This window comes from Ursus maritimus, unplaced genomic scaffold, assembly GCF_017311325.1.
Source record: "Ursus maritimus isolate PB19 unplaced genomic scaffold, ASM1731132v1 scaffold_18, whole genome shotgun sequence".
Taxonomy (NCBI): Eukaryota; Metazoa; Chordata; class Mammalia; order Carnivora; family Ursidae; genus Ursus; species Ursus maritimus.
The window spans coordinates 23,473,023-23,495,377 of record NW_024424230.1 but is presented as its reverse complement, the minus strand read 5'-3'; the positions used below and the strand labels follow the sequence as shown (position 1 = coordinate 23,495,377).

Sequence of the window (22,355 nt, the reverse complement as noted above, 5' to 3'; positions counted from 1 at the left end):
GAACACTAGAGCATAGAAAAAACTCGGAACCTAGTCATCACTGACATCTAACAATAACCAAAATACAACCACTGTGTATACCGTCGCAAGGTCGCAATTTACTGTAAATTAGCATTCCTTAATCATTTGTAATCCACCCACTTCGGATTTTGTATGCGGTACGTTTCTAGATTTGGATTCCATTTCCTGAATTGCTGGTTCATCTTTTCAGCCACAAAATAATGTCTCTTTTTTCTCTTTTTAATAATCTCTTTTAATAATTCTCATTTTGTCTTTTTTCTCCTATAAGGCTTCTTCTTTCAATTGCAGTTCGGTAAAATACTCATTTTCATTTACTGCTAAGAGTTTACGTAGCCTGAAACAAATAAAAAAGAAAGAAATTAGAGGTCGTCTCGGTTCCCTGGACAGACTCCTGAGGGTCAGTTCCTTGATCTTCGAGTCCCACGGGCGAGTGGCCCGCCGGTTGGTATGGGTGGAACCACCCCTCACACCACACCCTTGGGAAAGAAGGGAGGCAATGAAAAGGCCCTCAGTCAGGCGCGGGGTTTGGGAAAAGCAGCAGAAATACAGGAGAGCCCATCGGGCGCCCCAGAGGTCGTACAGCCCGTAGGATACTGTCGAAATGAGTTCGGCGACATTTTGCTGCCCTCGAATGTCCCAGCGTCGGTCCAGAGCTCGTCGTGCTGCACCCTCAACCTGGGCGCGCCCCGTAACTTAACTCCGGTTCGGTTTTGCCTGTTTTACCACTACGTGAAGAAGAAAAGTCGGCTTTCCTCCCAGCCCGGCCAAGGACTGGTGTCTCGGCCGGGCGGAGGCCACGCCCCCGGGGCCGCCCCGGCCAGGGGTGAGGGGCTGCGTCTCCCGAGAGCGGTGGTGGGATAACCGTGGCCCCGGCGCCCCCTGGCGGGCCTATTCGGAGGGGGGAGGGGCCGGGACCAGCGCCCCGGACGGTGAGCCTCCGCCTTCAGCCAAGACCCAAGGCCTAGAGAAGTGATTGGCCCAAGGTTCTTAGACAGAACCTGACCTTGATCTTGCCACCCACCATCCCACTTTCTCAGAGTCAACACTGTTACCACCGTCAAGACACTTCCCAAAGAAACACTAAATATATGAAACAGTAAACGGGACAATAAAAATCATTTTAAAATAATTTTAAAATAGAACAGCTCAGAGATAGAAACTATTTATATTATTTCCAATTCCTATTGTGCCCCAACAAGGTTCACGCAAGGGCTGTCCTCCCGACAGTTTCCTGAATTCTATATTTTCACCATTAAATTCCATGATAAAGTTGGATATCCATTCACCATTTGTAATACATACTGACGTATTTAATAAAATTGCATGGACTATATCTTTTTCATTCCTGTATCCCAGTTATCAAGTACAGTGCCTACCATGGGCCAGGTTCTCATTACTTGAATGACACAAAAATAGCCGAGACCAGCCAGCTTTTTTCTGGGTGGGCTTGACAGTATTTCTGTACTTGCTGGGGTCACCATGAAATCCATGGTCTTCAGCTTTGCATTTCCAGCAACGTAGCTTTATCAAGTTATCCTCAGGTGAGCAGTGAGACCCTTGGGAGCTGATTCATGGCAGGGTGGCTTTGTAATGTGTCACCTTGACTAGGCTACGTTTCCCAGAACTCCCTTCCCCGTATGCTTCCGGTTAGGATGGGCCACAAGAGACATTTTGCATGGTAATTGGAGGACAGAAGTGAAGCAGCAGCATACTGTTTTTACACTCGGAAGGTTGGTGCAGGCGCACCAGGCACTGTTGCAGTTCACACATGTTGCCACTTATCTGCTGGCTCACCTCGTTGGTGTGGGGCAGCAGTCAGGCCTGCAGCCAGGCCTGCAGCTGCTCCACTTTCCCTGGGATCTTCCTTCAGCTTCTCTAATTCCTGGGCCAGATGAGTATTTAACTCTGTGATGAAGGGCACCAGCTTCTTCTGCAGGACACCCACATCATCGAAGTTGGAGGTGGTGAGACACTGACATGGGTTCTAGGCCATCCTCGCCGGTTCCAGCTCTTGCTCGTGCGCGCCAAAGTGTCCTCCGTCTCCCACACTTTACATCCATCTTCCCTTCCCGATTGCCTGCCCTGCAGACTTCAAGCTCCAGCATTAGATGCAAAGACAACAGCCTTACAGACTGTTTAATCAGCTCCCACTACTGCATAAGCTCAAATCCCTATTAAGTCCCTTAAAATAAACATATATATATATATATATACATACACACACATATATATACATATATATATAATCTTTACATTAGTGGTGCTGCTTTTCTGATTGTACTGTGATACACACTGTAACCAGACTCTTAGGAATCTGAATGCCAATCAAATAAATCTCATTTAGGACATCACAGAATACTAGGGTTGGGTGGCTGGGTCCCAGGGAGAACAAAACAATACCAGAAAATTACCCAGTCTTGTCTCTGGCTCAAGAAGATAAAGCAAAGGAAGGGGCAGAGGAGGGTAGCAGAAAGCGTTAACAGTAGGGAAATGTCTAATCTACATCTGAATTATCTAAAGCTGCAGGGCTGGGACTAGAATGAGGCAGGGAAGATACAAAGGCTACAAAATTTAAGGAGGCATGCACTCAGTCACAGCCCTGAAAAGCCGGCTATGTAATGAACCACAGGTCTAAACTTTTTGGCACTTTATGAAGAAGTGGAAAGTGAGGCAGGACTGAGTCAAGACTGGCCCTTATACAGGTCTTGAAGCAGGAACTCAGGTTCCTAGTAGAGAGGGGCCAAGGGCAAAAACCAATAACAAAAGTCATCAAGGGGCAGGGGAGGCAAGTTGTCAGCAAAGATGAGCCAGGCCGACAGCTCTACTTCTGAAGACTGCTTTGGCTGAGGAGAATGAGGGCAATAAGCAAAATGGACAGTGACCCCTGGGGAAGGACGTCCTTTAGTGTTTGAGGAATATTATGCAACACCCAAGGCCTCAGAAGAATACAGTCTCTTGAATGCATGGGTGCTGTGACAAGGTGACCAAATCCACACAGCCTTGGTACTCCCTAAACCACGCTAGAGGCAACAGTGTAAGCGACTTGTTCTGTTTAAGGTAATCCACTTTGTTTTCAAGGTCACTGGAAACTTCTGTTACTAAAATATTACACATTATCGGATATAGGATTACAGCTTACAGTTCGGTGGCTTAAAGAAGATGGTTTTTACAACCTGGGTTTTTTTTTTCTAGGCTTACTGATACTAGCTGACACTGGACAAGTTATTTAATTTCTTTGAATCTGTTTTCCCATATGCAAAAATGGGCAAAAATCATTGTCTTCCTGAAGATTGGAGGACTAAACAAATTGTATCAGTAGGAGGAACTAACCAAAAAGCAGTTTCTTTCCTCATTTATTCATATTACATTTTCCAATGCTGTCTCTCTGACGAAATGGAAATGTTCAGAAACGCTGCCAGGTCTCATCCAGAAGCCACTGAAAAATTATTTATGCAGATGGCTTGTATAGGCTGTTTTTAGTGGCTTTTACATCCCCTCTGCACCCCAGATCCCCCACCTGTAATATCCACACTTCTTATCAACAGTCAAGCTCCTGGGATTTGCACCAGTTGGAGCAGATGCAACAACTTTCTATTCTTTCTCTTCCTTTCCTGCTTACTTCCTCTATAAGCTCAAAGTACTGAACAGGCCTGCTTCTCTGGTTTGGTGGTAGGTTTTTCCAGTTCCTATTGAATCCTACATAAGCCCCTCAGTCTACGGTCCAGCCTCTGAGTAGATCAGTGTTCTCTCATAAAGCCAGTCTGTAAATATCACCTTGAATCCTACAGTCTGCAGAAGCCTCCAGTCTACTGCTTTCTAGCTCCAGGTTTTTTAAGGTCCTTGGACCTAGAGAAGAGGGAGCAGGTCTGTATGTTGAATGAAGTTCGCTCTTTGCAAAAATGGAGCATCACAAAACCATTTCCTAGTATTCTGTGCCCACCACCCATTTCCCCATAATTATCCCTTATCTCTCTTCTCACTTTTACAATATTCCATTATAAACAAGATAACACATCATTACCTTCTCTGTTAATATGTAATGACTTCACACATAAGGAAACTGTTTCCTCACTTAGATGGTAAGTTCCCTGAAGGCAGGAATCCCCCTCTCCTGAAGGATAAGCCTTCCACTTCACCACTGTACCTTTCACACTGCAGAGTACCCAGCAGGTACTCCATCAGTACCTCTGTAATTGCCTAAGGCAGATGAAGGAGTTTCTGGCCTGCACAAACTAGTTTGTGGGAACAAAGGAATCCAGGTGCCTAGGCCAACAGTTTATATTGCCTGTGTCTGGGGCTGTGTGCACAGCCTGTGAACATTCTGCAGAAGTAGCATTCCCCTGTCCTCCTACCACCAGCCCTGTCCTTAGGGGCAGCTATCCTTCATCCTATTGCCAGGCCTGCAGGGACAGTTCTATGGAGCAGCGAAAACTGTTAATAACCTCAATAGGCTCAGGAAAGGCTCAAGAAACACAGCCCAACCCCATCCACAAAGGATGTTCTAGGAGGTAGAGGACTAACCTGAGATTGCACAATTGCACGTGGACCCAGATCAGAGCCATCTCAGGGCCCAGATCTCCTGCCCACCCATCACTGTCCAGCCCACCTGTCCTCTCTTGGAGACTCGAGAGGCCTTCAAGACCCCAAATGATGATTCTCTGAATAAGAATTTATTAAACTTGACCCCTTCTGGATTTTCTTAGGAAGATGTGGACCACGCTTTTACCTTTTCCTTTCAAATCTCATTGCAGGGCATCAAGTCCTCACCCTCCACTGACCCCTGTCCCTCCACCGCCCCCACCCACACACACACCCAAGGAAAGCCCTGACCTGAACCCCAGGAGAAGTCTCTAGGGTCCTGCACATAACCCCTCACTGATCATGATCCACGCAGTGATATGAGCTTTTACCTCCCACTGCATGATACCAAACTGCTGACTCTACTTTTAAAACTCAGGGCCCACATCTGACCAGCACCAACCCCATACCACCCCTCACTGTGCGGGGCACACCTTGGCAACCAGACTGCTGTGTCCCGGAGGCGGGTTCCACCCAGGCTGAAAATCTCCGTGATCTGGGGAAGAATTAATATCATGGGTCATCATGGCCAATGGGACTAAAGTGGGGTCAGGGCAGGGTGAAGTATCCCCCAGCACTGACCACGGGTGTGCCAGCCCCTCCTGCCTCCTCCTCTGGGGCCGAGTCGGAGGCGGAGTCATCCTTGCTCTCTTCTTCCTTGTCCTCCTCAGGGTCCAGTGGCTCTTGCTTCACAGGTGGCAGGGCTGGGTCTACTGCCTGGGAGAGGTGGGAAACAGGCAGCAGTCAGAAGGGCAGGGTTGGCCTGAGGAAAGAGTCTCTTATCAGCCAACCTGTCAATGTGCTGACAAATCCCACTTCCATCACACTTCAGCCCAGAAAATCTCTCTCTCAGCCTACAAACCTTTCCCATTCCTCAGAGAATTCCATTTTTGTGTTAGCTGGACAGCAAAGCAGGCAAAGTTAGTTGCCTGGGGAAGGTGGGGCATGTGTCAGACAGGTGGGGTAATTTTATGGTGAGGCTGCAATCAGTACATTATTGCTCTGCTCAAAGAACCACCATCACTCTGCTCACAGACCACCCATCACTGACCCCCACCTTGCTGGGGCAGCCAGACAGCAATACAGGAGAAGTCAGGATGGCTGTGCCCGGTGTCCAGTCTTCCTGGGCATCCGCCTTCTCTTGCTTCACCTGGGGTAAGGCCACAACCCAACTCAGGCCAGGGCACTGGGCCTCCTGTGTGAAGGAGGATTGCGGCAGACTTGGTCCCAGCTTCCTGGCACAAGGCTGGGTAGGGCTGGGAAGGGCAGGATAAGATGGGACCCTCACCTGCAACAGGGCTTCTGTGCAAGCTGCAGCAGGGCCAGGCACCTGCACAGGACTGCTTGCACCTTCCCGTAAGAACACAAGGTCGGTGCCAGGTGGGGGTAGCACAAAGCCACTGCCTGTTTCCTGTTTCACTGGAGTCTGGGCACGGCCTGATCGGGCTGTGGGTGTGGTCAAGGAGGCCTTCAGTATCTGGCCCAGACGGGGCCGTCGAGCAGAGCCAGGTCTCTTTCGACGAGAGTAAGGTGGGGGCGGCCCTGCCCCATCCTCAGATCCTGCCCAGACACTAGGCAGCAGCCGCTTCTGAAGAAAGACAGGGTGTTATGGCCACCTGGTGCAGTAACCAACTCTACCATCCTGTCCTGAACAATCTGCCTGCTAATCCCTCTTAGTTCCAGCACAGGACCCGCTTACATAGGAGGCCCATATCACTGAGCCTGCTGGTCTCCTGTTAGCAATGCCAGTGCCACCCAGATTCTTCATTTGCCCCAGCACAATGTTCGCTAATCTTTGGCTGAACCTACTGCCCTGCCCACTCTTCTGAAGATGTACAACCCATCGGGCCTGCCCCACAGCCCTACCAGTCCTACCCACCACTCCCAGGCACTGGAGGGCCCTGGATCAACTCATCCCACCCGCCTAACCCTTCCTGCCCCACCCACCATGGCAAACTGCAGGCATTGGCGCCAACGACACTTCTGGCGCTTCTGGTTGCTGCCCCCAAATTTGGGCTTGTCACAGCAGAAGTCGCAGTGACCACAGTCCATCCGGCGTAGGCAGGCTGCACAGGCCCCACACTTGCGGTTCTGCCGACGGTTCGTGTAAGGCTGCTGGGGGATGGGCAAAAAGAGGGTGCTATTACTGGCACTGATCCGATGCTACTCCTGTTGCTCCTTCACTAGCCTCATGAGAGGGAACCAGCTGTGCACTGGTCTCAGTCACACCTCAGCATGTGTTAGTCCAACACCAGGCACTATCACTGTACCAGACAGTGCCCGAAACCACTGGGATTATGACTGCTCCAACACAGTATCCATCACGTCGCCTGCCAGACCAGTGGCTACCAAAACAAAGTCTTTGACCTCCAACTCTAGCAGAATTTTGCTGACCCTCTATAGCTGCCTCTATCGTGCCTGCTGTATCTGCTCAACCTTTGTGAACTCCCTTCGCTATACTGACTTTTCCTCTCTTAGCCCCACCAGAGCACTGATTCATCTGACATTAAGTACTGTTGCTGCACCTGTTGATCCATGTTAGTCCCTCCCCCATTATCTGCTCACCCCACACGAGTACCCATTACTGTGTCTTGCTATTCCCCTATTAGGCCCATTGCAGCAGCTGCTTCTTTGGGCTTAACCCAGTGCCCTGGGAGGGTCTAGGCTTGTCCAAGTAGGGTGGGGCCACTCACTAGCTCGTCCTCGTCTACACAGTAATAGATGAACTCGGCAGGTGGCGAGGGGGCCAGGGCTCTGGGGTGCTGCAGAAGCAAATGGGGTGGGGTCAGGGCAGGTACTGGGTAAGGTTAAGATTGTGCCTTCCCCCTGCCCACCAGGGCCTCACCAGCTCTGGGGACTCTGGAGGCTGTGATGGGGGAACTGGAGGCAGTGGCTGGGTTCGCGGGGGGCGCCGCCGGGCAGCCATCTTGGAGTCGCAGCCTCCCCTGCGGCGGCTACGTTTACCCTGGGAGAAAGCCAGAAGAGTAGCTTAGGCTTGGTGGCACCAGGCAGACAAAGGACCCCGACCCCCACCCCCAAGAGGAGTGCGGAAAGCATGCATGGGACAAGCAGGCAGAGTGTGGGGTGCAGCACTCACAGCAGGGGGAGCCACAGCTAGGGGAGGGCGTCGTTGACATCGCTGATGGTGGCGACGGAGACGGTGGGCAAGGTGCTGGCAGATAGGGGCAGGCAGGTGGGACCAGGGAGTTGAGTACGGGGTGAAGGAGAAAAGAAGACATGAGGTGGGCAAGGCTGGGAGGAAGCAGCAGCAGCAGTAGCAACTTTAACCCCAGAATGAGTTCTGCCCCAGCCCTGGCCCCAACAGCTCTGCCCCTCCGGCCAAACTCACCCGTAAGCAGCGCCTCTGGACACACCTCCACTGGCGCCTGAGACCAGGGCGGGGAGGGCGAAGGCAGACTCGACAACGGCCACAGTCCTCTCGGGTCTGACAGCCCCGGCATACTCCACACCCTCGGCTCTGTTGGGGGGATGGGAGGGGGCAGAGGCAGGATGCATGGGGCCAGGGCTATGAGAGCCAGGGGCTAGGGTGAGCCTTGGGCCCACCCCACCCGCCCAACTCACCCTTTCCACAATCCGCAGGCACCGTCTCTGCTCACACTTGCAGAACAGCCCCGAGGCCACATCATGGGGCAACTGCAGAAGGCAGGTGGAGCAGGCCCCGCAGTCCTCGGTTACCCGGCAGGCCGCGCACTCCCCGCAGCCCACACGCTGCCAGGAATGGGTGGGGCGAGGTCACAGGCCCAGACACAGTAGCTCCAGGTGCACTGCCCCTTACATGTCTATTATCAGCCCCCACTGCCATGTCTAGTAGTCCACCACTTGCCTCATTACTGTATCTGACAACTGCTGAGTAGATGCCATCAGAGGCCATCTCCAATGTCTACCAGTACCCTGTTAACCTCATCGCTGAATCTATTGACACCCCATTAACCCATTACTGTCTGCTAGCCCCCTACAAAATGACTGACACCCTGTGGATCCATCACCATTCCTTCAGACCCTCCACAAGCCCCCATCACATCCTGCTCCCACCACATACTTGTGAGGAGGAGGCAGGTCGTGCTTACCTTAAACATCCTTTGCTCCCGGTTGAAAGCAATTCTCTGCGCTGGAGAGGGAAAAAGAGAAGTGGACAAGAAGCATCAGATATCTAACCTCACCCACTGCCACTGCCCTGACATCCACCATTCAACCTCCAGCCCGATAGTGGTGTCCTGACATCAAACCTGCTCCACTCCTGTCTCCCCGGGCCCCGGGAGCCACTCACCTCGGCAGTCCTTGCATAATGTCTTGAGCCGCTGTCTTCGGGTACCATCTCCTGAGAAGCTGATTCCACAGTTCTCACAGCACCTGCGATGGGAAACATGGGTGTGGGGCTCTGAGTGCACCCCCAACAATCCTCACCCTCTTGGCTCACTTTAGGCCAACACTCACCCAGGTGCAGGGAGTGAAGTTGGGGCTGTGTTGGCATCAGCCTTGGTCTCATCTCCTGGGGCCTCCCTTCTGACCTCACCCTTCTGGGGTCCAACCTGACGTTTCCGAGTCTTGGCTGGCCGTGAAGGCTTCTTCCGCTTCCTGCTAGGGACAGCTATGGGCTGGGGCTGCAGATGAGAGGGAAGAAGGAAGAGATCAGTAGGTAGGTGTTAGATGGCTCAGTCACCCCTCCCTGGGTACCCCACACTGTGTAGTACCTTAGGGGCTGGATAGCACAGAATGCCTTGTTTGAAGTCGAAGAGGGTGAGGTCGCACGCAGGGCCCAGGTATCGGGTCAGCTCAACTTTGCTTCGGATCCTGTCTCCTGTGGGGCTAGGGATGGGCCAGGATGGGTTGGTACCTGGGTGAAGCCATGGTCACTCCACCCACACAACCCTCCCACTGGGCTGGTGAACAGGCCTGCAGGGCTGGCAAGGGATACAGGAGGCAATTGGGATTGGCATGTAAGCCCTGACCAGGTCTTACCCCAACTAAGCCTGCATAGCAGAAATATAAAAGGTGTATAAATAGCAGCACATATGCAAATATAAATAAGTAAAATAAACATAAATACACATATATGTACTTGACATACACTACTAGTTGTAGTCTATGTAAATAAAAATAAATATACATGGAAAAAACCAGGTAGAAATTCCAGAAATATCAGAAATACTGTTATGTACTAAATATATAAAAAAGCGAAAAAGAAAAACTGTTTAAAAATATACAAATAAATGAGCACACAAACATATATATAAATACGTGCGTAAACAAACAAATGCAACTACATACAAAACAAAGTAGGAATAACTGATACTGAAAGAGAATACTCCACAGGTCTCTAGCACTTCTGCATGTCTTGCAAGAAGGCACTGATAGTCCTTTGTTGTGAACTATCTTTTCAAGGATGTTTGTACAACAAACAGCCTTGGAAGATAAGAGATAAGTTCTCCTTCCAGAGCAAAAGGAAGGCATCCTTATTATTCTAACATTATAAAAAGATTGGATTCCTTAAGTTCAGGGTTCCTTTCCTACAACCCAATACATGGGCAGATGCTAGTTAGCCCTCTTCAGGTCACCATATGGGAACTGGAGTTCGGGGAACTGACACGAAAATAATGACATTCTGGATACTGCTGCTGCTGTGAGTAATAAACTATCTTTCATCTCTGACCCAGGAGTCTTGTATATCCTACCAGAATCCACAAAATTGTGACATACTTGTTATCTTGCCCTAATTAGGATAAAACCTCCAATCTTTTATGGTTCTGGATGACGGCACTTAAAAGTATAAATTTTGACAGTTTCACGCGAATTGTGAATATGTGGATAAACGTACAACTAAATATGAACAATTGTATTTATGATTTTACTATATTCCTCCAGGAAAATAGCAACTTAGAGACAAAAAAAAGTTCAGGAACAGTGCAGTAAATTCAGTAACTCTATCACTAATATATCCGAAAATACCTTGGATCCTTAAATGTAAATGGCGTATAAACACGTATATTCACATATTAATAGCCGATTCTCATTCGTAGTATGTCATATAAAGTCACGTTAAACACCAAATTAGTGAATATAGTAGACCTCTGCTCCTAGTGAAACTACAGGTTAGCTTCCTGAGAGCCTCAGGTGACATTTCTGTCAACCAATCTATAACCTTGTTTTATGTATGGCCTTTGAATGATTTAAAGCCAGGAGCTTTGGAGTATTGTTATATAGGTACTTTTACCAAGGTCTGTGTAAAATAAACCAGTCTCATCAGTTTTGAAAACCTATTCTACGTGACACTTTTCCCACGTAACACTTAACAGGTATTTTTAAAATTCCTCTGCAAACTCTCGATCTGCAGAACTACCTTCTAAGCAAATTTAACATTTTTCACCACGTATCACCTTTTGAAACATGTGAGCCAGTCAGCACTAGCTAAGATAGGTTTAACATTTCCCTAACCAGGGGTAACACAACTGTCAATGTCCCTGGCTTTCAGGCTCTCATGCTGCCTGCTACACTTTATTGTACTGGTCATTATCTTAGGGATCTTTAAATTTAACCCTTTTCCTACCTTTTCCTTAGCTTCATTATGTACTACAGATGTTACTTTAGCATTTTCCAGAAATTGGAAGTTGGACAAATTGGAAAATTTCCTTTTCTTTTTCTAGATGTACCACATTCTTGATTCATTAACACTGCACTCACACCTAACAGAACTACAACTCACACCCCAAATTTATATTTAATGTGTATTTTCTCCTTGTAGCATATCACATTTTTTCTCCTTACAGCCCATCACAGACTTCTTGCACTTAGAACACTAGACAGCACTTCAGCACTATGCTGGGGGCCATTCTAAATACCAAAATCACCAATAAAAAGCACAAAAATGTGAAAAACATGGCACTAAGTAAACAACGAAAAGGACACTTAATTACAGTAAAAGAACTGAAATAAGAAGGCCTCATTCAACCTCAGCTGGGAATGCATGTATCCAGCAACTTAAATTTTTTGCTGTTTTGTGCAGGTCTATGAAACACCACGAAAGTACAGGGAGTATAGACTTTAGGTTTAAGAATACAAATTCTAGAAAGCAGACAAATTTGCAAATATGGAATCTACAAATAATAACAATCAACTATATATGCGTGATTTTAACCCACCCACAAAAATCAACCACATCCCCTGATTTCACCCTGCTTAACCAGGCTCAGCCCTACCCATGACTCTGTCCAAAACCCACCCAGTACCTCTGGTAATAGGTGTCTGAGCGTCCACAGGTGGCACCTGACTTTCGAAAGACCTCACGGCGCTTCCAGCCAGGGCCCAAGGCTGGGCAGTCCAGCCAGTCCTCAGCCATGGGAGCCACGGGAAGGAGCAGCGGCCTGCAACGTGGAGGGGGCAATGAGGAAAACTGAGGCTCTAGGAGAGGACAGGTTGTGCCCTAGCTCCACAAACTGCTAATATTTATTAATGCTTGTCCAAGACCTGGTACCTACCACAGGCAACTGGCCAATGTAAGAGAAAATCCCCCTTCCCACCTCATTCTTCCCTGTCCTGGGCCCAGAAGTTTGTCATTCCTCCCTCTTCCTGACTTGGCAGCCCCATCTTCAATTTAAGAGTCCCCATCCTCAACCCAAAGACCTTCATTCCTTACTCAATGTTCTGATTCCTGACTCTTCCCCAACACTTCTCCCCTCCGCCAATCTAGGAATCTTTCATTCCTCCCAGGAGACACTCTGTCTTTAACCTACTGGTCCCTACTCCTCCCCTTTGTCACCCTGAAACCTCCATACTCCCCATCCTCAGCCTGAGAGGTCCTATTTTTCTCATCATCAGCCGAGAGGCCCCCATTCTGCTCATCCTCAGACCAAGCTCCCAGTACTCTACCTCAATGTTCTGACCTCCCATTCACTCTCTTCATTGACCCAGGAGTCCCCAATTTCTCTTTCAGTCTTTTAGCCCTCCCATTCCTTTCCTTTCTGATGTCCTCTTATCATGCTACCTCAGTGCTATGGCCTTAATTTCCCCTGTGTCCTCTGCCAGAGAGCCCCCAGCTTCTCCATCTCTTTATCCTAAACAGCCCCTCAGCCCTTCTGTTTCTCAGCCTGAACGCCTCCTCCTCCCTTATTTTCTTTGTCAGTGTTCTGAGCCACAAGGCCTCACCAATCTCAGTCCCCAAACTTCCTTATTCCTCTCGTTTTCAGCTAAAAAGTTTCTTAATTCCTTCCCTTCCGTGTCCTTTATCCTCCATTCCTCTCATCACCCCGAGATACCCTGATTTCTCCCCCTCAGCTTTCTGAACCCTTCAATCTTCCCCGTTTTTGTCCCAAGATCATGCCTTCCCTAACTCAGCATTCAAAACCCCACTATTTCTTCTCGTTCTCCATATGAGTCCCCGTTGCTCCTTTTCAGCATCCCAATGTCCCCATTTCTTCCCGTCATCAACCTGAGACCCCCCTCATGTCTCCCACTCAGCGTTCTGAACCCTCATTTCTCTCCTTAATCTGAGAGGCACCGAGATCTCCCCTCGGCGTTCGGATCCTTCCCCATCCCTCTGAGTCCCCGTCCAGACTCCCGACACGTTCACCTGTCAGCGCCGTGAGCCCCATTCCTCCCCGTCCTCACGCAAAACCTTCCCATTCCTCCCCTTCGATATTCCGACGCCGCCATTCCTCCCACTCATCGGCCTGAGGGCCCTTCATTCCTCTCCCTCAGCGTTCTGAGCCTCAATTCTTCCCCATCCTACGCCTGAGCGCTCTCCATTTCCACCCCCACAACTGTCTCACCAGCTCGGCACCGGGCCGGTAGCTTCCGCCGCTCTAGGTCTGCGGACCCATGGCGAGGGTCCCGCCTGTGACTCCCGCCTTGCCCTGCTCTTCTTCCTCCTCCGCAGACGCTTCCTCTGAAGCGGTAGCTGTCGCTGCCGCGGCCGTTCGTTGCTCCCGGAACCGGAAACCCACTGCCCGCCTCTAGGGCCCCGCCCCCAGCAAGACGCTTGCGCGCCAATGCCTCTCCAGTGCTTGCCCTTAGTGGGGAGGACCCCGCGCCTGCGTGTTCAGTCCCACAGCGGCGCGCGCCTCTTGTCCGGGACCAACGGCGCTTGCGCCCTGACGTCCAACTACGGCTCGCGCCCCTATCGGAGACCTGCGGCACCGGAGCTCCTCGCTTCGCCAACCGGCGCTTTCTCCCCACTCCGCCCACCTGGTTGCGCCTGCGCTCTCCCAACCTAAGGGGGCGTGGAGGGTTGGGGTTGGCCCTACGCTGTTCCTCTCGCGGTCTCCACGGGGGTGGGGGAGTAAGCAGGAGGGAGGAGCGCGGAAGGCTGAGGTCGTGTCAGAGGTCTCCTCTCCCACCTCTCGCCTACGTCGCGCCAGTTCTGTGCCGTCCGCCAAACATCTCCCCCAGGACTATTGTGTCCCGCTCTCTCCGCCCCGCCGAACAGTTGCAGGAGCGCGCGGGTACTCGTGTGGCCGCACGCTAACCCCAGCTCCTTCCGCGGGAACTGGAGAAGGGGGCGGTGCCGCGCTGCAGGTAAACAGAAGGGCCGTGCAACCGAGAAGGGCGGGCCCATCCTGGAAAGGCTGTGCTGTAGGGATCACTAGACCCGAGGACAGGGCGGGATGGGGTTCCCGGACTTCTGTGACACACGTGTCCCAAAAGAGGGGTTTGTGGGAGAATGAGACCTTGTATCCATCATGGAATACATTTCTGGTCTGGAAGATGCCGATGCTGACACAGGGGAGGTAAGTCAGTCACAAACTTAATTAGTGCCGACTGTATACCCAGTTTCAAGATGAAATGCTGAGAATGTAGGTCATTGGGTTCACTTTCAGCAAGGCATATCCCACCGCCCAAGGGTGCTCCTGCAGAGCACAGAGTACGTGCCAACTGTATACTTAAAGCTATATATGCAATCCCTCCTGAATACAGGTGGGTGCCACAGTTCATCTACCCAAAGGGTGTGGGAATGCAGTTGCAGCTGGATAAAGTGTGAAAACCATCAGTAGTAATCTTTGATTCTTCAAAATTTTATTAACAAAACCAGGAAGGGAGGAGGCAAGAGTGAGCAGACTCCACAGTCCCACCCAGGCACAGAGAATGGAGAGACAGAGGGACAGACAAGGACCAGAGAAAATTCTGAGACCCTCTGGTAACAGCAGCTGGGTAGTCAAACGGTGGATGGGCACAGGGAGAAACTCAGGGATCACTGGAGAAACAGACGAATGGCAGAACAGACAAATGGGGGATTCAGGGCAGCTCCCCAGCCTGGAATGCAGGGTGTGAGTACTTCTGGGCCAGTGTGAGGCTCAGCGGTCAGCACTGGAGCGCAGGTCGGTAGTGAGTGGGTCATGTTGGATCGTTTGGTGCAGCATCAGGGCCAGTAATCCTGCCCGGTTAGTCATGGCTGTGCGTACATTGCGCTCCTGCTCAAACAGCTCGTCCAGCTTGTACCACTGCCAGGGGAGCAGAAATGAGCCATGAGAAGGAGCTCCAGAAGCCCCACCTGACCCCAGCCACATTCAGCATCAAAGCCTACCACGCGCACACGCTCCAGGTCAACTTCAGCACGCCGCAACTTCTCCCAGCAGTAATGGCGGTTACACTGGCGTTTGGGTAGGCGGCAGAAGTCACCTGTGAGCTCAAAGACATCACGTACAAGAGGGCACCCGCATACCTCATCTGCTGGCACCTGCAAGGAGATCAGGAGTCAGGGATGAATGGGGGTGGTGAGGCAGAAAAGAGAACAGGAATGGAGAGCGGTCAGAGAGGCAGGAAGGGAGGAATAGAGAGTTCAGGGAGTAGAGAGGAATGGAAACGCAGAGGAACAGGAGACAATAAGACAGGGAAAAGGAAAAGAATGAAGAGTGAGAAGGCAGGCAAAGTGAGAGTTACAGAAGCGGTCAAGTAGGGAAAAGGGAAGGAAGGAGGGCAAAGGAGGAAGCGAGGGATGAATGTGGGGCAGTGAAGAGGAAGAAAGGACAGAATGGGGGGAGTTGAGGTCAAACCTTACTTTGGGGTCCCGTGAGTGCTCAGGGCACAGCACCTGGAGCCGCTTACAATATGTCTTGCTCTGAGGATTGTAGACATCACAGAAGAGTCGTGTAGCTCTGGAGGTTACAGTAGAGAGAAGGTAGTGGAGGGAGAGAAGGGGAACCCATCTATTCTTATCCATGCCCATATCCTACCCCAACATGCCACTTCCAACCCCAGCCTTAACCTCCCTGCTCTAACTCCACAGAGCGCCCACACTCACCCCTCAATGCGTGTGGGGTACATGGACCCAAAGGACGTCTGGCTCTCATACTGGAGGGATGAGCACAAATGGAGGGAACTGAGGATGTGTGCTGCATGCCCTCCTGAGACAACCCCCAGACAACACATCTGTTCCCCCATGGACCCACTGATACTCCCCCTCAGGGTGACACCCTGACCTTGGCGTAGCAGCGCTCCATGTGGCGCAAGGCAACACGTGGGTTGATAGGGTGCCCGCAGGAGACGCAGAAGATCTGCAGATCTGTGTCATCACTGTCACCCTCATTGCTCTGTGTGGAGTGGAAGCAATGATAAGGCCAGGCAGGACCAGGTACTGGGCCCCGTGCCACTGGGCCTGTGCTCGCTCACCTCCTCATCCTCACGGACAGCCTGCTGCTTGGCACGAAGAATGATGGCCTCAAGCTCATGGAATCGGCGCTCCATTTCCTGAAGGCGGGTGCGGGCGCTCTGCTGCTCACGGCGAATACGTTCGAGCAGCTTCTTCCCGTGCTCCTCGGCAATGCAGGGACTCTGCTGCCACTGCTGGATGCGCTGGGGGAGGATCTCGTAGATGCGGCTGCAGGGAAGCAGTGGGTTGGGTACAGGCAGGGAAGGTGGCAAACAAGAGAAGTGGGGTGATCCAAGAATGGCAGAATGGATGGCTGACCAAATGGCGAAAAGATAATTAAGTGACTGCATAGCAGATAAATAAGCAGATGGGCACCTGAATGGTGGGCGGACAGATGGGTGCTTTGTGGACTGAACAGTGGGCAGGTGACTGATGGGAAGACATACAGAGCGCTCTGGCCATGCCCTACCCCATATTCCCTGACTCCCTTGAACCTCTCCGGAATGACTCACTTGGCTGCCAGCTTCATGCCACAGTCATCTGAGCAATACTTGGAGCCAGGCTGGGCAGGGCGCACACAGCCAGGTCCCAGGCACTGCGGTAGTGATGCAGGGTCCTTGGCATCAGCACGCTCTGGGTGTTTCCATTTGTCCTTGTGCTTCTGTTTCTGCCGATGCCGCTTATATCTCTCTTCCTTCTATGGGATGAAGGAGGTCGGGTCAGGTTAGGATAGAGTTAAAGTCAGCCCCAAATCCCTGTCTCCCCCTGTATCCCACCCCTTCTGGCTCTTGCCCCAACCAGCTCCTGACCTTTGCCTCTCCCTCCCCTTCCTGCCTTCTGCCTTCTGCCTTCCCATACCCATTTCACCCTCTCCATCACCTTCTTCTCAGATTTCTTCTCCCGACGTTTTACATGCTTCACTTTCACTGCCCTCTTACGCAGCGCAGGGTCTAGGAATGGGGACTCCTCTGTGTCGCTCATCCAGGGCTGCAAGTGAGACATACACTGACCCACCTGCCCCACTCATGACTACCCCACCACCGATCAGTTCCAAATCAGCCTTCTATACTCTGCCTCATCTTCCATTTCTCCTCATCATGGGCACTCAGCTTCTGTAACCTCTACCCTTTCACCATGGGATGCTCTGGCTGCTCACCAGGCCATGGTCATCAAAGGCCCCCGCACAGAAGTCCTGGTACAGATCAGGGTCCAGTGGCAGGTCCTCATCTGAGAGTGGCTCAGGTGTGGCCGTAGCCTCAGGTGGCTCCTTGACTGCTGATGATGCCACTGCCCCCTCGTCCTCACGGATGCGCCCCAGCTTCTGTGATGGCTGTGGCTGCTGCTGGGTGGGCAGTGGCCTGCGAGGCCTTGGCAGGGACTCTGAGGGCGTCACTGGCGAGAGCTGCGGGGCAGAATCTCAGGACTGGCCCTGACCGCCCTGCCCGCATGCCCCGCCCTGCCCTGGGGGGCTGGACTCACCGAGGAAGGGAAGTACTTGTACGATTCCTGTGCCGGCAGGAGGAAGGCCCAGGTCAGCCCCAGGTGGATGGAGGGTGGCCCTGCCCTAGCCCCTCCCACAAGAGCCTAGCCCCACAAACTAGCCCTGCTTTGCCTCCCCAGACACACCCACTACCCCCACTTCTCAGCACCAGGACATGCTCAACCCTGTCCCACCTGCCCTGACATGCCTGACCACCTTGAAACATCTGGCTCTACCCTGCCCGCCTGGGGTTGGAGGTGCCCCTGCTAGGCCCGCACACCTGATCGTGCCCCATTCATCTGGGCGGGCCAGGCTCCTTCCCACCTGTCTGTATGCAATCAGGCCCCACCTCACCTGGCCCACCCCTCCTGGCCTGAATGAGCCCTTCCTGGACACACTGACACCCCCACCTGGCCCTGCCCAGCTCTACCCATGCTCACCCGGGCCCGCAGCTGGCACTGACGCAGCCGGCACTTCTGCCGGATCTTGTTGGGGCCCCCAAACTTCTTCATGTCCCGACAGAAGTCGCAGTGGCCACAGTCCTCAGTGCGCCGGCACGCCTCGCACTCGCCACACATGCGGGCTGACCGTTTGATCTGCTGCTGCTGCTGCTGCTGCTGCTGCTGCTGGTGATGCTGAGGAGAGGGGCCCAGAACAGAAATCAGGAACGCAAGTAGGGCCTGAGATGGGATCCCCTTACCTATCCCAGCCATGGCAGCCACTCACCTGGCTGGGTGTGGCCACCAAGGGCTGTGGAGAGGATTTGTGGGGCGAAGCAGAGCCCCGAGCAAGCATTGCCCCAACCCCTGTCCCTGACCCCGCCCGACGCTGCAGGTCTGGATCCGGGGCAGGCCTCTTGCGCCCTCCACCCTCATCCCGGGGCTCACTGCCGTCTCGCTCATTGCTGTCCCGTTCCCGTGACTTCTTGTGCCGATAACGGATTTCCAGCTTGGGGTCTTTCTCTGTGGAGCCAAGGTGGGTTGACACTGAGGTATTTGGATGGTCCCAGAACTCTTTCTTCCTCTTTTCTGTCCCACCCACCTTCTCTGTCCCCCTACTCCAGGGCAGAGCTACCCCGTCTGGTGGGACCCTGTATCTGGGCTCAAGGTGGAATCTCCACTCCAGCTCACCAGAAACCAATAATCACCCACAGACATATATAACTACTCCCCATGACCCACCCTCCCCTTATGGCTTCTCCTCCCTCGAGGCAGGTGGATCTGTCTGCCCTGTCCAGGCCACCCCCCTCACCTCGGCACTCCCGACAGTACCACTCCCGGATGGCCTTGGCCATCTTCTCAGTGATCCGGATGCAGTCCCCATGGAACCACTCATTGCAGTTGTCACACCCGCTGCAGAGGATGGGGTGAGTAGTGCAGATGTGAGGGGCCGGACCCATCAGCCTCACCCAACCTTGCAAGTGTCAGCCCCGCCCGCCTCTCCCCGGCTCACATCATGAAGCAGTTGATGTCTGGTTTACGGCAGATGCAGTAGATGGGCGCATTCTCCCCATTCTCCGACTTGCTGTCCTCCCCAGCATCTGGAGGCTCTGGGTCTGAACCATCACCCTCCTGTGGGATGCCCCCCACCATCATGGTTCCTTAGAGAACCCCCATCATAGTGCCTCATCCCTTGTTACAGCTCCATCACGGCTCACCACAAACCCCAACATTTTGCCAATAGACTTTCCATCACACCTCCTCATAAATCTTTCCATCGCAATCCCCACAAGCCCCCCATCACTCGCCCCTGACACCCCAGTACCACACTAATAAATCCCATCACTCTGTTTCGGACCTTTCATCACTTACCCCACTAACATTCCACCACTCAATCCACACACTCGTAACAGTTAGTTACAAACACTCTACTGTTCATCTCATACTGTCCCCATCGTGACTCCTCACAGGCCCCCAACACTTCTCACAGACACCACGGGGTATATTCCGCAGACAGAACATGTATTTCCATCACGGTTCCCGCAGATCCCCCGTTATCAACCCCACAGACAACCCGCCCCCATCACCTTTCCCCACCGGTCCTCTGACACAGACTCATCACGGCTCACTACGTACTAGTCACTACCGCTCATCGCAAACCCCTTATCACTCTGCCCAAACAATCTCCCATCCGGACCCCCGCGGAACTACCGAAAGGGATCGCCACCAAACTTCCATTACGGACCCCCCATAATGGCTCATCACAAAACTCCCAGATGGTTCACACATCAGAAAAAATTCAGAACATCAGACCCCCAACATTCTACCCACAGACCCCTGTTAAGGCTCACCACAGGCCCCCACCATATTGCCCGCAGACTCTCCTTACGGCTCACCAGAGACCCCCAAGAGTCTGCCCAAGGACCCCACCACTACCAATCCCACTGATCTCTACCACCGACCCCCTCCCCGGACCCGTACTCACCATCTCTCCGCTGCCGGCGCACCCCTCCGCGAACCCCGCCAGCGACCCGCGAATCCACACAGACCTCTCGGTGTCGTCCGCGGCCGTTGTAAAGGCGCCCACAACTACTTCCGCTTTGGTCGCGCCTCCCGGGCACCGTACTCTTATTGCGCAGGCTTAATGCGTCCGCTCCGCAGCAAACAAGTAGATCCGCCGCCCAGAGACTCTACGGTCTCTCAGACGCCACCATCTTGACTACTGAGACCGTACGGCGGCGGAGTCCGTAAGTTTGCAGGAAACATGGCCGCACCTATATGGCTGCTTTTCCGAGGGCACCGCCACCTTGTCAGCTGAGTCCGTACGGCGACTGCTTGTACGGACTCCGTTACAGGAAATATGGCCGCGCCTATGTGCGTCTTCCACGCAGATGCCGTCATCTACGAAAATGATTCCGTAAGATGGCCGAGTCCGTACGTTCACAGGCAATACATGGCAGCGTCCTAATCGCGGCTTCCAGGAGGGCGCCGCCATTGGCCATCAATTCCGTACGCCGGCGGCTTCCACGAAGTTCAAAGAAAAAGTGGCAGCTCCCTAAACACTACCTGTATCAAGTTACACTCACCCTCCCATTCAGTCACTTTTCCTTCTACATGTATTAATGGCGCGCCAGCAGACTGTGTGCCTTAGCCCTGCGAAGGAAACCTTTCCCCCTGTTATGTCTCCGATGTCACCGTCCACACTCTTTCCCGCTCGCATTTCTCCTTCCAGTTCTTCAGCCAGGCCTGGCATGATTCAGCCTCTGGGCTTTTGCAGGAGCGCTCTCGCCCCTCAGAATTAGTCCCAAGCAACCATGGAAGGCCATAAACGGTGGTGAACTGACCGACTGGTGAGAAGTGGCTGAACCAGGGCAGATTTTGAAATCCGAGACAGCTGGTTTCACCAAGTCTTCCCCCGACCCCGCCACCGCCAGAATGTGAATTTGCCGGGTTCCTGGTGACGTCCACTTCAGTCCTCTTGTTTCATACATATTCAATTCTCTCCCGTAAAGTTAATTGTAACATTTTTAAATTAGATCACGTACAATAAAAAAATTTTTTTGGACAGATCGTAGGTAGACGTCTCTTTAGGGTAATGATCTAACTGGGCAACCACTGAGGTCAAATGAGATACAACAGGTCAGTGCCCCCACCACCCCAAATCCCACCCAATGCGCGAGTCACGGTCATAGTAAATGTCCATATGTCCACATTCAGAGTCAGAACAACTTGATTCGGGTTGCGGAAAGCGGCTTGGGGAAAACGAAACTTTTCCCCCTTTGCTGACAATTCTTCTGGATTTCTTGGCTCCGGACGTAATAGCAACTTATTTGCTACTGATGATTCTCCTGCCCATGGTTTCAGTGGTCTGGTTTTCATTTTATTTATTTACTTATTTTTTACCTTTCCTAAACATTTTTACTCACGGCGCCTCCACACCATCACACAACTGAAGACACAGGAGCTGCAACATGGATTCAATGACCTTCTCTTTTTAAAAGGCGTTTTTAATCCACAAAGCAGACCTTCAGATCCAGACTTGCCTCCTTTTTCTAATTAATTAATACTCAATTAATCTTAATTTGATTGTAATTTATTTTAATTAACATAATTTAATTCATCAAATTTAGTTGTTCATTTACTGTATTAAATTAACTTTAGTTAGTATAAATGAATATGTATGTGTTGGTAAGGTACTCAGATAAATTTACTTTAACATCAATTAATGAATTTCATATAATTCAATTTTGATTTAATTACAATTTGATGTATGAAAATAAGTTTAAGGGAATATAGTTCAAGTTTAACTTAAATTTAATTACTCAAATTTAATTTAACATTACTGACTTGATTTACTAAATTTAATTTGGCTTAAAATAATTTAATATTAATTCAATGTATTCAATTCAATGTTGTGAATCATTTAATTTCAATTTAATATTGTTTACCTTTATATTTCATTTTATTTAATATGATTTAATTCATTCAATTTCAATTTAATACATTTAAATTTTAATTCAAATTCACCTAACTCATTACCTTTTAATGTTATATAACTAAGTTGAATTAATTAAATGTATTTTCAATTACTGTAATTTTAAATAGTAATTTATTAAATATGATTTATTCAATTAAGAAAAACCAGTGGGAAAACACAAATTACTCACCTCGTGAATGCAGAAAGAGCCATCAGTACAGATCCTTACAGATATTAAAAAGAGAATATTATTCACACATT

General features: G+C 51.2%; 2 protein-coding genes across 24 annotated transcripts; both read right to left on the bottom strand.

Moving 5' to 3' along the window:
• Window positions 1-78: 78 nt before the first annotated feature.
• MBD1 (methyl-CpG binding domain protein 1) lies at window positions 79-13,538 on the bottom strand. 22 transcript variants are annotated; one of them, XM_040632517.1, is made up of 18 exons: window positions 13,383-13,538; window positions 11,844-11,978; window positions 9,312-9,426; window positions 9,055-9,221; window positions 8,888-8,970; window positions 8,688-8,728; window positions 8,182-8,328; window positions 7,949-8,077; window positions 7,697-7,771; window positions 7,445-7,564; window positions 7,293-7,361; window positions 6,547-6,714; window positions 5,888-6,187; window positions 5,657-5,749; window positions 5,182-5,316; window positions 5,034-5,095; window positions 3,796-3,867; window positions 1,984-2,110 (listed from the first exon to the last, which is right to left on the bottom strand). In XM_040632517.1, the coding sequence occupies exons 2-17, from the start codon at window positions 11,951-11,953 to the stop codon at window positions 3,828-3,830; spliced, it is 1,854 nt and encodes a 617-aa protein (XP_040488451.1). In that variant the 5' UTR covers window positions 11,954-11,978; window positions 13,383-13,538; the 3' UTR covers window positions 1,984-2,110; window positions 3,796-3,827. The 22 variants fall into 22 exon arrangements, 20 of the variants coding, with proteins under 20 accessions (XP_040488444.1, XP_008690165.1, XP_008690177.1 ...); XR_005835396.1 differs by lacking the exons at window positions 3,796-3,867; window positions 7,697-7,771 and adding an exon at window positions 79-746 and having other exon boundaries at window positions 1,816-2,110; window positions 5,657-5,794; XR_005835395.1 differs by lacking the exons at window positions 3,796-3,867; window positions 7,697-7,771 and adding an exon at window positions 79-355 and having other exon boundaries at window positions 1,816-2,110; window positions 5,657-5,794.
• Window positions 13,539-14,603: 1,065 nt separating this feature from the next.
• On the bottom strand, window positions 14,604-20,399 carry CXXC1 (CXXC finger protein 1). 2 transcript variants are annotated; one of them, XM_040632503.1, is made up of 15 exons: window positions 20,103-20,398; window positions 19,131-19,249; window positions 18,930-19,030; window positions 18,405-18,640; window positions 18,119-18,313; window positions 17,678-17,704; window positions 17,355-17,600; window positions 17,078-17,185; window positions 16,711-16,895; window positions 16,219-16,426; window positions 16,029-16,139; window positions 15,851-15,900; window positions 15,608-15,704; window positions 15,134-15,286; window positions 14,604-15,050 (listed from the first exon to the last, which is right to left on the bottom strand). In XM_040632503.1, exons 1-15 carry the CDS (start codon window positions 20,103-20,105, stop codon window positions 14,904-14,906), a joined length of 1,986 nt encoding a protein of 661 aa, XP_040488437.1. In that variant the 5' UTR covers window positions 20,106-20,398; the 3' UTR covers window positions 14,604-14,903. The 2 variants fall into 2 exon arrangements, with proteins under 2 accessions (XP_040488437.1, XP_040488439.1); XM_040632505.1 differs by lacking the exon at window positions 17,678-17,704 and having other exon boundaries at window positions 20,103-20,399.
• Window positions 20,400-22,355: the final 1,956 nt, after the last annotated feature.